The sequence below is a fragment of the Cervus elaphus genome, chromosome 7 (genome assembly GCF_910594005.1).
Source record: "Cervus elaphus chromosome 7, mCerEla1.1, whole genome shotgun sequence".
Lineage (NCBI taxonomy): Eukaryota > Metazoa > Chordata > Mammalia > Artiodactyla > Cervidae > Cervus > Cervus elaphus.
In genome coordinates, this window is record NC_057821.1 from 29,578,000 (window position 1) to 29,591,196 (window position 13,197).

Here is a 13,197-nt window from a genome sequence, read left to right on the forward strand (position 1 = left end):
GCCAGTGGTTAATGGGGGAGATCCCTTCCTCCCATCAGGAAGGGTTCATGTGCTTCTAGGGAAGTGTCTATATCTGTACACATGTAGGTTTAGTGTTGGTGGAAATGGCCCTCTGGCTCTCTCTAAGCCAATAAAGAGAGAATACATGATTTGAGGAAGAATTTCCCCATCCTCAGGGGATGCTATAAGCAACACCCCCCCCCCCCCCCCAGAGATTCCACGTGCTAAAATGATGTACGACTTGATCACGGCTGTTAGAAGAGACCATGGAAGACCCCGTGGCCTGCTATCAGAGTATCCCCAAATGACAAGAGGATCATGGATTTTTCCCTGCAGGAGACCCCATCCAGAAGCATAAGCCCTGGTCTCTCATCTCAGGGAATCAGTCCAACCACGTGTCCCCCTGCCCACTTGAATAGCACCCACCCCAGAACATCTGAGTCATGGTTTTGATGAGCAACACCTATGACTGTGCTTTGTGCTGAGTGGTGTTACGTTCAGAAACTCTTCTGCAGGAAGTTCTTGAGACAATTGTAAAGAAGGGAAGACACTAGTAGGGGAGAGGGTGGACATATATCAGGTCAAGAGAAAAGCATATATATGATCAGGAGGGAGACTTGACGTGGTGACAGAGGAGGAAAGGAAGGGAATGAGATGGAGGAAGCAGAGAGGGAAAAGCTCTGCCTAGCCAGACTGGGCAGAGTGTTGAGGTCAACCCAGAAACCAATCTCCACCCCCCTCACTCAACCCAGAGAAGACCTGCTAGAGCCTGAGGCAGGCAGGAAAGAGACTGCTCCTCAATACCCCACCTTTATGAACATGTTCCCACCTCCAGCATACCTGTTCCCAAAGAGCTCCCACTGGAGGCATAAAATCTCTAGATCTCCAAGGTGAATATCTTGCCATGATCACCATCATCTCCAGAAATAAGAACCATTTAAGTGGGTGTGAGAATAACAGGGGGCTTGGTACCAAGTTTCATTCATACCAAATAGCTTTTAAAAAGTCAAGAGGACATAGCGTAATTGAATTTCTGTATTATTTAAGAATAAGCCTGCAATCATGTCAGAGTAAGTAATTAACTCACTTCGTAATAAACTATTTCACTCTTCTCTGTAAATAGAAAGTGTGTTTGGCTCAATGTTTATTCACTGATATGACAGATGAAGAACTGGGCTAAACATAGATGCAAATACAAATATAAGTAAAACATGAGACCCCCACCTAAAACTTCCTATATTGTTGGATGGAAAAGAAATAGACATTTTGAGATAAATCAGAGGGAACCAAGAAAGGATTAAATTGCAAGCTTCCTTGAATGTTATCTCTAATTTGCCTTAAATTTTCATTTACTAGTTTATAGTATATTATGTCTATATTATATGAATTCTGCCATTTAGTCAATTATGTTAGAATCAAAGAATCTGAGCTAGAAATATTCTGCAGGTTTCCTCCCTACTCTGTCCACTCTTTGAGTTCTATTTATCTTTCTGATTAATTTTGAGAATTTTTCGAAGGATGTGATTAGTGAGTAAGAATAAAAACGGTAAACGGTGTTTTACTCCAGGTATCACCGCACTCCCAGGATGGTCATCTATCAGTGCAGTGCTATGTCAGAAAGAGTAAATGATCTTTGCTGTACCCCACAAAAAACACGACATTGCAAATCAGTTATACATCAACCATAACAAGTTTGAAATCATCCAAATGGACCCTGCCTCGCAGGGCAGAGGCCTACTTGTCCTGCTTCACTTCTGATCCCAGCTCCTTGCTAAAATAGTTTTTCAGCATATCCACCAGCTGCTCCTGCAGGGTCTCACTGCCCATGACCAGCATGGTCAGCTGCTCAACATTTGTCCAAGGCAGCTGCCTAAGGATGGCAATGGCATTGATAAACAGCCTCTCCTGTTTGTCAGCCAGTAGCTCCATTATGGTCTGAGGAACTGGCTTAAACTTTCCACTCATCATCCATGCACCTAACAGACCCCTGATGGCTCCCCCAATGGCTATTCCTGGTGGACCGCCCATCAAACCACCCACAAAGACCATAGTCCTGGTGACTATGGCGCCCAACCAGGAGTACTTGAAGGCCGCCTTCATCTTCCTCTTCTCAGAGATGGAGCACAACAGCCTCATGATGTCCTCCACTGAGACGTCAATGCTAGGCACATAGGCCCCATTCTCTCGGGATCCTCTGGGGGTCCTCTGGGGTTTTATGGTCTTCGAACTCCTCTGAAGGACTTTGTTTTTCACTGGAAACTGGTCTTCAGACCGGATGTGGTCAGTGATGTTCTTCACTCTGTCCTCCGAAGCCCTTTAATTTCCCTTGCTCAGACTGGACATTCACTGGGACAATGGAGGACAGAAGACAATTACCTACAGTGCCTGCTACCATTTGCACCCTTTATTCCCTCTTCTTATTGCTCCCACGCTTCAATGCCTGCCTGATCCTCCTCACCCATTACAACAAGCTATATCCCTTCCTTCTTTGCAATTTTCCAGGTTATAAGGCAAGAAAAACTGTCCTATTCCTTTGTGATCATACCTTGTACCCATCCCCAGATATTTCAATGATTTCCCACCTCATTTGCCTATTTCCTATCCATACAAAGTTTGTCAGATGTCAAGACCCACTGCAACTTGGAATTGACATATATACACCATTGATCCTATGTATAAAATAGATGCCTAACGAGAACAACTTACTGTATAGCACAGGGAACTCCACTCAGTGCTTTGGTGGTGAACTAAATGGGAAGAAAATCCCAAAAAACACGGGCTACATGTGCACATATATCTGATTGACTTTGCTGCACAGCAGAAGGTAACACGACATTGTAAAGACACTGTGTGTGTTGCGTGTGTGTGTGTGTGTGTGTCCATGGGCATGTACACATGTGCTTAGTTGTGTCTGACTCTTTGCAACCCTAAGGACTGTAGTCTGCCAGGCTCTTCTGTCCATGTGATTTTCCAGACAAGAGTATTGGACTGTGTTTTCATTTCCTTCTCCAGGGGATCTTCCTAAGCCAGGGATGGATCCTGGATTTCTTGTGTCTTCTGCTATGGCAGGCAGTTTCTTTACCACTGAAACACCTGGGAAGCCACCTGGGAAGACACTACACTCCAATAAAATATTTTTAAAAATTAAATACAATTACAAAGTATCCAAAGATGTACACCACATTTCCAAAGAGAGTTTCTCAGATTTGAGAACCTAATGAAATGCTCACAGGGCTTCCTTCTTGAATATGTTACAAGGAAATCCTGCTTAGAAGATGCATCCTCTGTCTTGTTAGTCTCTTTTTTAATGTCCCAATGGTTTATAGTAATAACTCATGTATTATAGTGACACTATGTTCAATATAGGTGGAATCAATATAGGGAGGAGAAACATCAACAACCTCAGATATGCAGATGATACCACTATAATGGCAGAAAGCAAAGAGGAACTAAAGAGCCTCTTGATGAGGGTGAAGGAAGAAAGTGAAAGCGCTGGCTTAAAACTCGTATTAAAAAAACTAAGACCATGGCATCCATCCCCATTACTTCATGGCAAATAGAAGGGAAAAAGGTGGAAATAGTGACAGATTTCCTCTTCCTGGGCTCTAAAATCACTGTGGATGGTGATGCAGCAATGAAATCAGACCTCTGCTTCTTGGCAGGAAAGCTATGACAACCTAGTGTGTTGAAAAGCAGAGACATTACTCACCGACAAAGGTCCATATAGTCAAGACTATGGTCTTCCCAGTGGTTACATTCAGTTGTGGGAGCTGGACTGTAAAGAAGGCAGAGCACCAAAGAATTGATGCCTTCAAACTCTGGTGCTGGAGAAGACTCCTGAGAAGACCCTGGACAGCAAAGAGATCAAACCAGTCAATCTTAAAGGAAAATCAGCTCTGAATACTTGTTGAATACTATCCTGAAGTTGAAATTCAGCTGTTCACATTAGATGACTGAAATACTGGACTTGTTGGAAAAGTCCCTGATGCTGGGAAAGATTGAAGGCAGAAGGAGAAGAGGGCATTAGAGGATGAGATGGTTGGACGGCATCACTGATGCAATGGACATGAACTTGGGCAAACTCCAGGAGATGGTGAGGGATAGAGAGACCTGGTGTGCTGCAGTCTATGAGGTTGCAGAGTCAGACACGACTTGGCAACTGAACAACAACAATAATGTTCAATATTTGGGCTTCCCAGGTGGCACTAATGGTAAAGAATCTTTCTGCTATAATACTAGAAACTATAAAACTCTTAGAGGAAAACATAGGCAAAACACTCAATGACATAAAGCAAGATCCTCTATGACCCACCTCCTACAGTAATGGAAATAAAAACAAAAGTAAACAAATGCGGCATGATTAAGCTTAAAAGCTTTTGCACAGCAAAGGAAACTATAAGCAAGGTGAAAAGACAACCCTCAGAATGGGAAAAAATAATAGCAAATGAAGCAACTGACAAAGGATTAATTTCCAAAATATACAAGCAGCTCATACAACTCAATACCAGGAAAATAAACAACCCAATCAAAAAGTGGGAAAAAGACCTAAATAGACATTTCTCCAAAGAAGACATACAGATGGCTAACAAACATGAAAAGATGCTCAACATCACTCATTATTTGAAAAATGAAAATCAAAACCACAAGGAGATATCACCTCACACCAGTCAGAATGGCCATCATCAAAAAGTCTACAAACAATAAATGCTGGAGAGGGTGGGGACAAAACAGAATGCTCTTGCGCTGTTGGTGGGAATGTAAATTGATACAGCCACAGTGGAAGATGGTATGTAGATTCCTTTAAAAACTAGGAATAAAACCACCATATGACCCACAATCCCACTCCTCGGCATATACCCTGAGGAAAACAGGGTTGAAAAAGACACATGTATCCCGTTGTTCATTGTAGCACTATTTACAATAGCTAGAACATGGAAGCAATCTAGATGCCTATCAACAGATGAATGGATAAAGAAGTTGTGGTACATATACACAATGGAATATTACTCAGCCATAAAAAGGAATGCATTTGAGTTAGTTCTGATGAGGTGGATGAACCTAGAACCTATTATACAGAGTGAAGTGAGTCAGAAAGACAAAGATAAATATCATATTCTAACACACATATATGGAATCTGGAAAAATGGTTCTGAAGAATTTATTTACAGGGCAGCAATGCCCTGTACAGACACAGAGAATAGACTTATGGACATGGGGAGAGGGGAGGAGAGGGTGAGATGTATGGAAAGAGTAACATGGAAACTTAGATTATCATATGTAAAATAGATAGCCAATGGGAATTTGCTGTACGGCTCAGGAAACTCAAACAGGGGTTCTGTATCAACCTAGAGGGGTGGGATGGTGAGGGAGATGGGAGGGAGTTTCAAAAGGGAGGGGATATATGTACACCTATGGCTCACTCATATTGAGGTTTGACAGAAAACAACAAAAGTCTGTAAAGCTATTATCCTTCAATTAAAAAAAAAAAGAGAGAGAGAATCCTGCCAATGCAGGAGACTTAAGAGGCATCACTTTGATCAGGAAGATCCCTTGAAAGAGGGCATGTAAACACACTCCAGTATTCTTTCCTGGCAAGTCCCATAGACAGGGGAGCCTAGTCAGCTATAGTCCATGGGGTCGCAAGGAGTCAGATACGACTGAAGTGACTTAGCATGCTTACGTTCAATATCACTTGCTCATCTGTATTTCCTGTGTTTTTAAATTTACCTGTTGCAGAAAATGATCTCTTCCTTTAATCCAGTCAGGGTTCCACTTACAGAAAGTAGGAGGCATGTCTAAGTCAAAAAGTTCAAAATTCTGAATGTGGGAATTCTAATACCTACCTTGTCACTGGACTGCCTCAGAGGACCTCTTCCAGGCTTCATTCAAAAATATCTTCCTAATCTAGATGCCACATTTCTTTCCTGAAGTCTCACTCTCCTGTGCTAAGCATTGCCCTGATGCCAAGTTCCTTCTGAGTGTTTATATTCTTACGAGGTTAACAGCTCAGGTCATAAAGAATATAGGATAATAGAGTTATGTGAACCTCTCTCTGGGGAGTAGAAGGAGGTTTAAGAGCCCTGGATCCCTAAACAAGATAAGGGAAATGGGAATCAAAACAGTGTTTCCATAGTTTGAAGTTTTGCCAGCTCTGCTGAGCACAAAGGCTACTCCCACTTCATACCACATACCCTACCAGTGGCCATGGCAAAGGTCTCAATACCAGAGAACTCAGGAGCCCAACAACCAGGTCCTCTTCATAGAAACTTACTTCACATTGCGTAGGTATCCATGCCTGTCTTCTCCACTTCCAGATGTCTTCCTGGCCACCCCATCTCCCCAGCACTGTCCCTCATGCACCCCTGAGAGCTCCATCAAATCTCTGAGGTCCTCTCTCTTTGCCCTTCGCAGTATCAAATCCCAACTTACACCACGGGTGGCAGCCATCTCTGCGCTCAAGAGAGTAGAAACGGGAGAGAGAGCAAGGGAACTGGCCTCCCGTTTATAGAAGCAGCTAAGTTGGAAATGCCCTGCCTGTCTGCTGTGTGTGTCAGGATTTTCTGGATCCTTTCTTCTTACAATTGCTTTCACTTTCTCTACAGCGGATTCTGTAAGCAGAAATGTCATCTAATCAAGCATGTCTCCGCGCAGCTAATCCATTGCCCTCCTTGTTTCTAATGTGAGATGACTCTTTTCTGTTGGAAATTGTGTGCTTAACCACCCACCACTCCAAATCCTGACTTTTATGTAGCCCTGGACCCTCAGTGACTGGAAGAATTTGAACACTCTGTGGTCCTCTCCAATGCTTTTAAGAACCCTACCGACCCTGACCCCTCCTCCTCCTGCCAGTAGTTAGGGGTCTTTCTGAGAGCAAGGGTGCCCTGGAGATGACAGTGAGAGTTGCTGTGGGTGATGTGACTAGGAGAAGCCTGTTCACACCAGCCTGACAGAATGTGTGAAGGAGGAGGAGACATGAGGAGCAGGAGGAGCAGACATAAGACACGTAACCCTGCACTGAGAAGAGACATGATTCTAGTCCAGGGACACCACCTGCTGAATTAACTTGGGCAAATCTGTTCATGTCCCGAGATGTCGGTTTTCTGGTCTATAAATGACATGATTGGAGAGAACTCCTAAAGGTCTTCAGGCTCAAGAAACTTTTTTAATAAACTGTCCCTTACAAAGAACTTTAGATTCCTGACTCTTGACTTCCTAGCAACTCTTCCTCTCCTGTCTGAGAACCTGCAAACCAAATCCACTACCTGAGAACTACCCAGAACCACCAGTCAAACACTGACTCCCACCTTCCAGATGTCAAAACAATCACACATCCACTCTCACACCGTAGTTCCTCTACTTCTTGGCCTTTCCTCCTGGAGACTCACTAGTGTCATCTCACACGTTCCTAAGGCGCTTCTTACCCATGCCTCTTTGGATTTGAATCGGGACGACAAGGGAGTACATAAGCTGTGTGTTCTCCTGGAAGTTTTTCCTTACCCTGATCTCCTAACTTCTCAGATTAATCTCTGCCCTCTTCCAAAGACTCAGGACATTTCTACACACCCCTCTCCCCTTTTCTGAGAGTGATTACTAAAAGTTCCTCCTAAAGTTCAACGTAAAAAGTCTGCAGAAATGCCAGGTATTCATCTTCATTTGCTGTGTTTCAGTGACCCTTTCGTGTACCTTCACTCCCTGACAGGTTTCAAATGATCCCATTTTACTTCCAGCTCTTTCTACCTGGAGAATATGATTTTACAGAAGTGTCCGTGTAATGAAAATAATGGGAGCTGAGAACTCATTCCAGTACTTTAAAAACCTTAACATAAATCATGTTCTCCTTTTTTAAATTCTCACTAGAGAGAGAATCAAGTTGGAAAACCTAATACTTATTTAAGCATATTTCGTGTGTGTGTGGGGAAGGACATATATTCTGAAACACACAGAATAAGTATGAAGGTGGAAGAATGCCTGATGGAATTGAGTGAAAACCTTGACCTGCCTTTTCTCCCTTCAGATAGTTTTCCAGGTTCCTATTGTCCCTGAGTTTAGAAGACAAGATTGTGACCTTGGGCTGAAGCACAGCAGCAAAGGGCTTCCCCCCACCCTCCCCGAGTCCACTGTCCAATAGGATCGGGGGATTCTGAAACCTCACCAGTGTCCAGGCAGAAAAGCTCAGATCAGGTTGAGGTTGATCTGGAAAGAGGAAGTCCTGCAGCAGGACAGGGATTGGGGATTGGCCCGGAGAGATTTAAAGTTTGTCTGTCTGAACTAGTGTGCTTCTACGTAATCACAGAATTAGGTGATTTGACTTTTTATAACTCTGCATCTCTAGAACCACGGGTCTATAAGTCTGAATGTCATCTCTTGCATTTATTCATCTCCAGTATGACTATAAAATCATCAAATCACTGGACCAAGGCGGTTCTGTTAGGTGAAACTCAGGTCTCCTGACTAATGTTTTTTCCTCCACACAGGTGTCTCTGCATTTAAATGCTGTTATACTTGTGCCCATCTGTGTTGCTCATGATCGTCACACTAGATGGTAAGCAGGAGTGGCATGGACTTTGGACATACCCTGGAAGAGAGACTCACCACAGATTAAAATTCAGTAGTCCGCACTATATTGAATGTATTATTAGGGTTATAGTAGAGCACCTGAAACAAAAGTGTCAGTTCTGATCTACCCCGTGTTGGTTATACTAACCTGGAGCATTTCATCTATTTTTAGGCACTTTTTTACATGCTTCCAAAGAAGGGGGTTGGGAGGCTCAAAATAGAAATCAGTCTTCAAATATCTGAAGGGCTATCACGTGAGAGGAAGTTCAGATTTCTACTTTCTACTTTGGCCCCTAGGAATACACCAGAAACAGGGAAGCAGCAAAAGAGTACTGGCTCGGAAATCAAACAGGTGCTGAGTACATGTCCAAAGGACCACTCAGTGGCTATGACCTTTGGATGCTTTATCTTATAGAGCCCAAGTGTGTTCATCTCTAGGAGGGAGATTCTATCTTCCTCATAGAATTTTCTGGTAAATACATCAACTAGGGTATCCTTATACATGGCTGTCTTCCTAAACTAAGGGTTCAGATCTGTAAATGAGCTCCAATGGACACCTAAGCATGTGTGTGCTGCCATCCATTTCCCTTCTGCACTTGCCATCCCTTTGCTTGTAAGGGATACATCACCCTGTGTGTGTCGTCCTTCCAAACCTTCTGTGAGTTCCCCCTTCAGGGCCAGGGGCAGTCGCAGGAAAGCGGTGGGCACCTGTGGGTCCCACATGAGAGCTGTCTGACTGTTCGGTGGATCCCTCCTCTGCAGCTACCTGCAACCCACGCACAGCTACAACCAGTGGCAGGCAAGTTCATTTCTCTTTTCTGCACTGTCACTCACCTGCCCTCAACCAACTGCTCTCCACCCTCAGGAATAAGGAAGTGAGGGGGCAGCGAGGAGGTTCCTGAGGGATTTGGGAGAGGGCAAGAGCACAGTGAGTCAGTCAGGGAGGGAAGGAGGGGCATGTTACCCAGGGCCCAAGGATGGGAATGTCTGGTGTAAAGACTTTAGCCTTCAGGCTATTCATTTCTCCAGGAGAATCTGCAAGATTTGTCCCTAAGGAGCCCGCGGTTAATGGGGAGTTCCCTTCCTCCCATCAGGAAAGGTTCACGTGCTGTAGGGAAAACCCCCATGTCCTTTATCTGTGCAAGTTTAGTGAGGGAGCATTGGCCTTTGGGCTTTCTCCTGATATGATGAAAAAAACTGTGATTTTGGGAGGGACTTTCCCATCTTCAGGGGTACTATATCTCCCAGTTAATAGCTCATTTGCTGGTAAGAGATGTACGAATATTCCAGTCTAGTGGAAGAGACCATGGAGGACCCCATGGTGTCTGCCATCAGACATATCCCTAAGTGACAATCAAATCATAGACTCAGCCGTGTAGGAGATTCCATCCAAAAAAAAGAAAAGCTCTAGCCTCTCATCGCAGGGCATCAGTACAAGCAAATGCCCTCCTAACAAGTTAATAGGGCCCACCCCAGAGCACTTGACTCATAATTGTAATGAGCAACACCTATGCTGAGTGGGGTTACGTTCATAAACGCTTCTACCAGAGGTGGTTCTTGAGACAGTTATAAAGAGGAGACTAGTGGGAAAGAGGGTGGACACGTTTCAGGCTGTGAGAAAACATACAGGTGATCACGAGGGAGATATGAGATGGAGGAAGAAAGGAAGGGAGGGAGATGGAGGACACAGAGAGGGACAAGCTCCACTAGCCAGACTATGGGCAGAGTGTTGGGGTCAATCCAGAAATCAACCCCCACCCCCACATCCAAACCAGAGAAGTCCTGACAGAGCCTCAGGCAGGCAGGCCAGAGACTGCTCTAACACTCACTCACTTTTCTGAAAGTTTGTTTCCACCTAAAGTATATCTATTCCCAAGGAGCCCCTGCTAGAGGCATAAAATCTTGAGATCCCCAAGGTGAATATCTTGCTATGACCACCATCATCCCCAGAAATAAGAGTGGTTTAATTGGGTGTGGGAACCAGAGAGTAAGAAGGGGCATGGTGCCAAGTTTCACTTCATAACAAACAGCTTTAAATAAGGAGAGGGGAAGTAGTTTAATTTTTCTAAATTTTATTAACATTATGTCACAGTAAAGAAATCACTTCATAATAAATCATTTCACTATTGTCTACAGGCAGAGAGTCAGTGTGACTCAGTGATTATTGAGTCATATGAGAGAGAAACACTGAGCTAAATATAGATGCAACACAGTAATTAGAAGAACATGGATCACAACCTAAAATGGTCTATCATGTTGATTGGGAAAAGAAATAGGAGTTTTTCTATGAATCAGACAGAACCAAGACAGGATGAAACTGCAACTGTCATTGAATATCATCTCTAATAGGCCTTCAAATTCTAATATATTCTAACATATCAAATACACACAATTTTGCCAAAATTCAAATTCATTCTTGCTAGAATGAAAGAATCAATTGGTTAGAAATATTCTAGTCTTTCGCTTCTCCTATCACTCCATCTGCAGGATGGTCACCCGCCAATGCAGTGGTATGTCAGGAAGAGTAAATGGCCCTTTTTGATGCCATAATCTCCCATGATCTTCCCATCTTCCAGTTTCTTTCCATTGCAGTTCACAATCTGCTTCTTAGGGGGTATAGCGGTCTTCATCTTGATCATCTTCTTCACCTGGGTCACTGAGCTGGATCTTCGCACCTGGAGCTCATGCCTCTGCCCCTCATAACCAGGCTCCACCAAAACCAAGGGCAGCTTCTCATCACTGGGCTTCACCACCTTCAGGGTGAGGTGGATGGTCGTCTCCTTGTCGATGCCATACGATGACAGAGTTCTCTGGGACTTCAGGGTCTTCGAGCCCAGCTGGAGGACCTGTTCCTGAACGGGAACCTTGGTCCTAGACCGGACATGTTCATTGATCTTATTCACTCTGTCTCCCGGATGGGCAGTGAAGGTCATTGGTCTCCATTGCTCAGAGTGGACAGTCACCTGGACAAAAAAAGGCCAAGAGACAGTTGCCTAGATTGCCTGCCCTCTTCTACACCCATTGTGCCCACTCCTTCATCGCTACCCCATTCACTGCCAGTCTGGTGCTCCAGATCCTTTACAACAAGCCGTGTCCTTCCCTTGTTTCAAACTTGTCTTTTGAAATTACTAGGTTATAAAGTGAGAAAACCAGTCTTATTCTTTTGTAAGCATACCTCTTATCCATCCCCAAAATGTTATCAATGGTTTCCCACCTCATTTACCTGTCTCCTATCCAGATAAACTTTGTCAGATGTCAAAAACAAAACATCTGAAAATGTACACTAGGATTTATAAACACCTCTCAAAGAGAATTTTGAAGACTTGACAATCTCATGGAATACTCATAGGGCTGTCCTCCATGACTGTGACTACTTTAGATGAAAACCCTGTTTAGGAAACATCTTCTCTGTACTGTTAGTACTTTTTTTGGTAATAATAATTCATTTCTTATAGTGTCCCTATTTTCAGTATCATTTGGCCACATGTATTTCCTATGTTTTCCTATCCACCCATTATAGAATATGATCTCTTCCTTTAATCAAATCAGGGCTCCACTCACAGAAAGTAGGGACTACTTCTGAGTCTTACTTCAGTAATCTCAACACAGGGAATCTCATTCCTGTGCTGCAGATGGAAAGTCTCAGAGGACTTCTTTCAGGCTTCATTCAAAAATATCTCCCCAGTCCAGATGCCACAGAGATTTCTTCACTGAACTGTCACTCTTCTGTGCTAAGCATGGCCCTCATTCCAGGTTCTCTTTGTAGAGAATATAGTCTTACACAAGGTAATGTAACAGGACTTTAACAACTTAAAATAAGTGAATCCTGTCAACCTCTCTTTTGGAAAAAGAAGAAAGCTTAAGTTTAATTGCCCTGGAGGCCTAAACAGGGTAAAAGAGAAAGGGATCAAGACAATATTTTCATAGTTTCAAGCTTGCCAGCCCTGTTGAGCATAAAGCCCACTCCTGCTTCCTATCACATACCCCTAAGTGTGACCAGTGCAAGGTCTTGACGTAAGAGAACTCAGGAGCCCAAGAACTCTTTATAGGAACTTTCTTCACATTCAGTAGGTATCGATGCTCATCTCCTCCCCTTCCAGATGTCTTCCCAGCAACCCCCCCTTCATCTCCCAGTGCACTGTCCCTCATCTATTCCTCAGTCCTTTCCCATGTCTCAGAGGTCTTCTCCCTTTCCCCACCCCTGGTATCAAGTCTCAACTCACATCGATGGCAGTGGCCGCCATGTCTGCGATCAGAGGAGCAGAATCAGGAGACAGAGCAAAGGACCTCGCCTCCAGTTTATATAAGCAGCTGAACCGGAAATGCCCTGCCTGCCTGCTCTGTTTATTAAGCTTCCCTGTACCATTTGCTCTTGCATGGTATGCTGAATTTACTTTCACTTTTGCTACTGGGGAGTCAATAAACAAAAACACCTCCTAACCAAGCACTTCTCAGGTCAGCCAATCCATTTGCGCTCCTTGTTCCAAACATGGGATGGTCTTTCTCTGTTGAGAATTTTTCTCTGATTAACCACCCACCACTTCCAATCCTGACTTGTGACTTCCAGCCTGCAGCTCTGACCCTCATTAGCTTGAAAACCTTTAACACTGGTGGTCCTCCCCTTAGCTTTTAAGAGCCCCC

At 43.9% G+C, this 13,197-nt stretch overlaps 2 protein-coding genes across 2 annotated transcripts; both read right to left on the reverse strand.

The window, feature by feature from the left end:
• Window positions 1-1,132: 1,132 nt before the first annotated feature.
• LOC122697782 (protein C19orf12 homolog) lies at window positions 1,133-6,433 on the reverse strand. The gene is made up of 2 exons (XM_043908779.1): window positions 6,272-6,433; window positions 1,133-2,346 (listed from the first exon to the last, which is right to left on the reverse strand). Exon 2 carries the CDS (start codon window positions 2,134-2,136, stop codon window positions 1,735-1,737), a length of 402 nt encoding a protein of 133 aa, XP_043764714.1. The 5' UTR covers window positions 2,137-2,346; window positions 6,272-6,433; the 3' UTR covers window positions 1,133-1,734.
• Window positions 6,434-11,020: 4,587 nt separating this feature from the next.
• Window positions 11,021-12,948, reverse strand: LOC122697783 (ubiquitin D-like). The gene is made up of 2 exons (XM_043908780.1): window positions 12,780-12,948; window positions 11,021-11,519 (listed from the first exon to the last, which is right to left on the reverse strand). The coding sequence occupies exons 1-2, from the start codon at window positions 12,798-12,800 to the stop codon at window positions 11,049-11,051; spliced, it is 492 nt and encodes a 163-aa protein (XP_043764715.1). The 5' UTR covers window positions 12,801-12,948; the 3' UTR covers window positions 11,021-11,048.
• Between the last annotated feature and the right edge of the window lie 249 nt (window positions 12,949-13,197).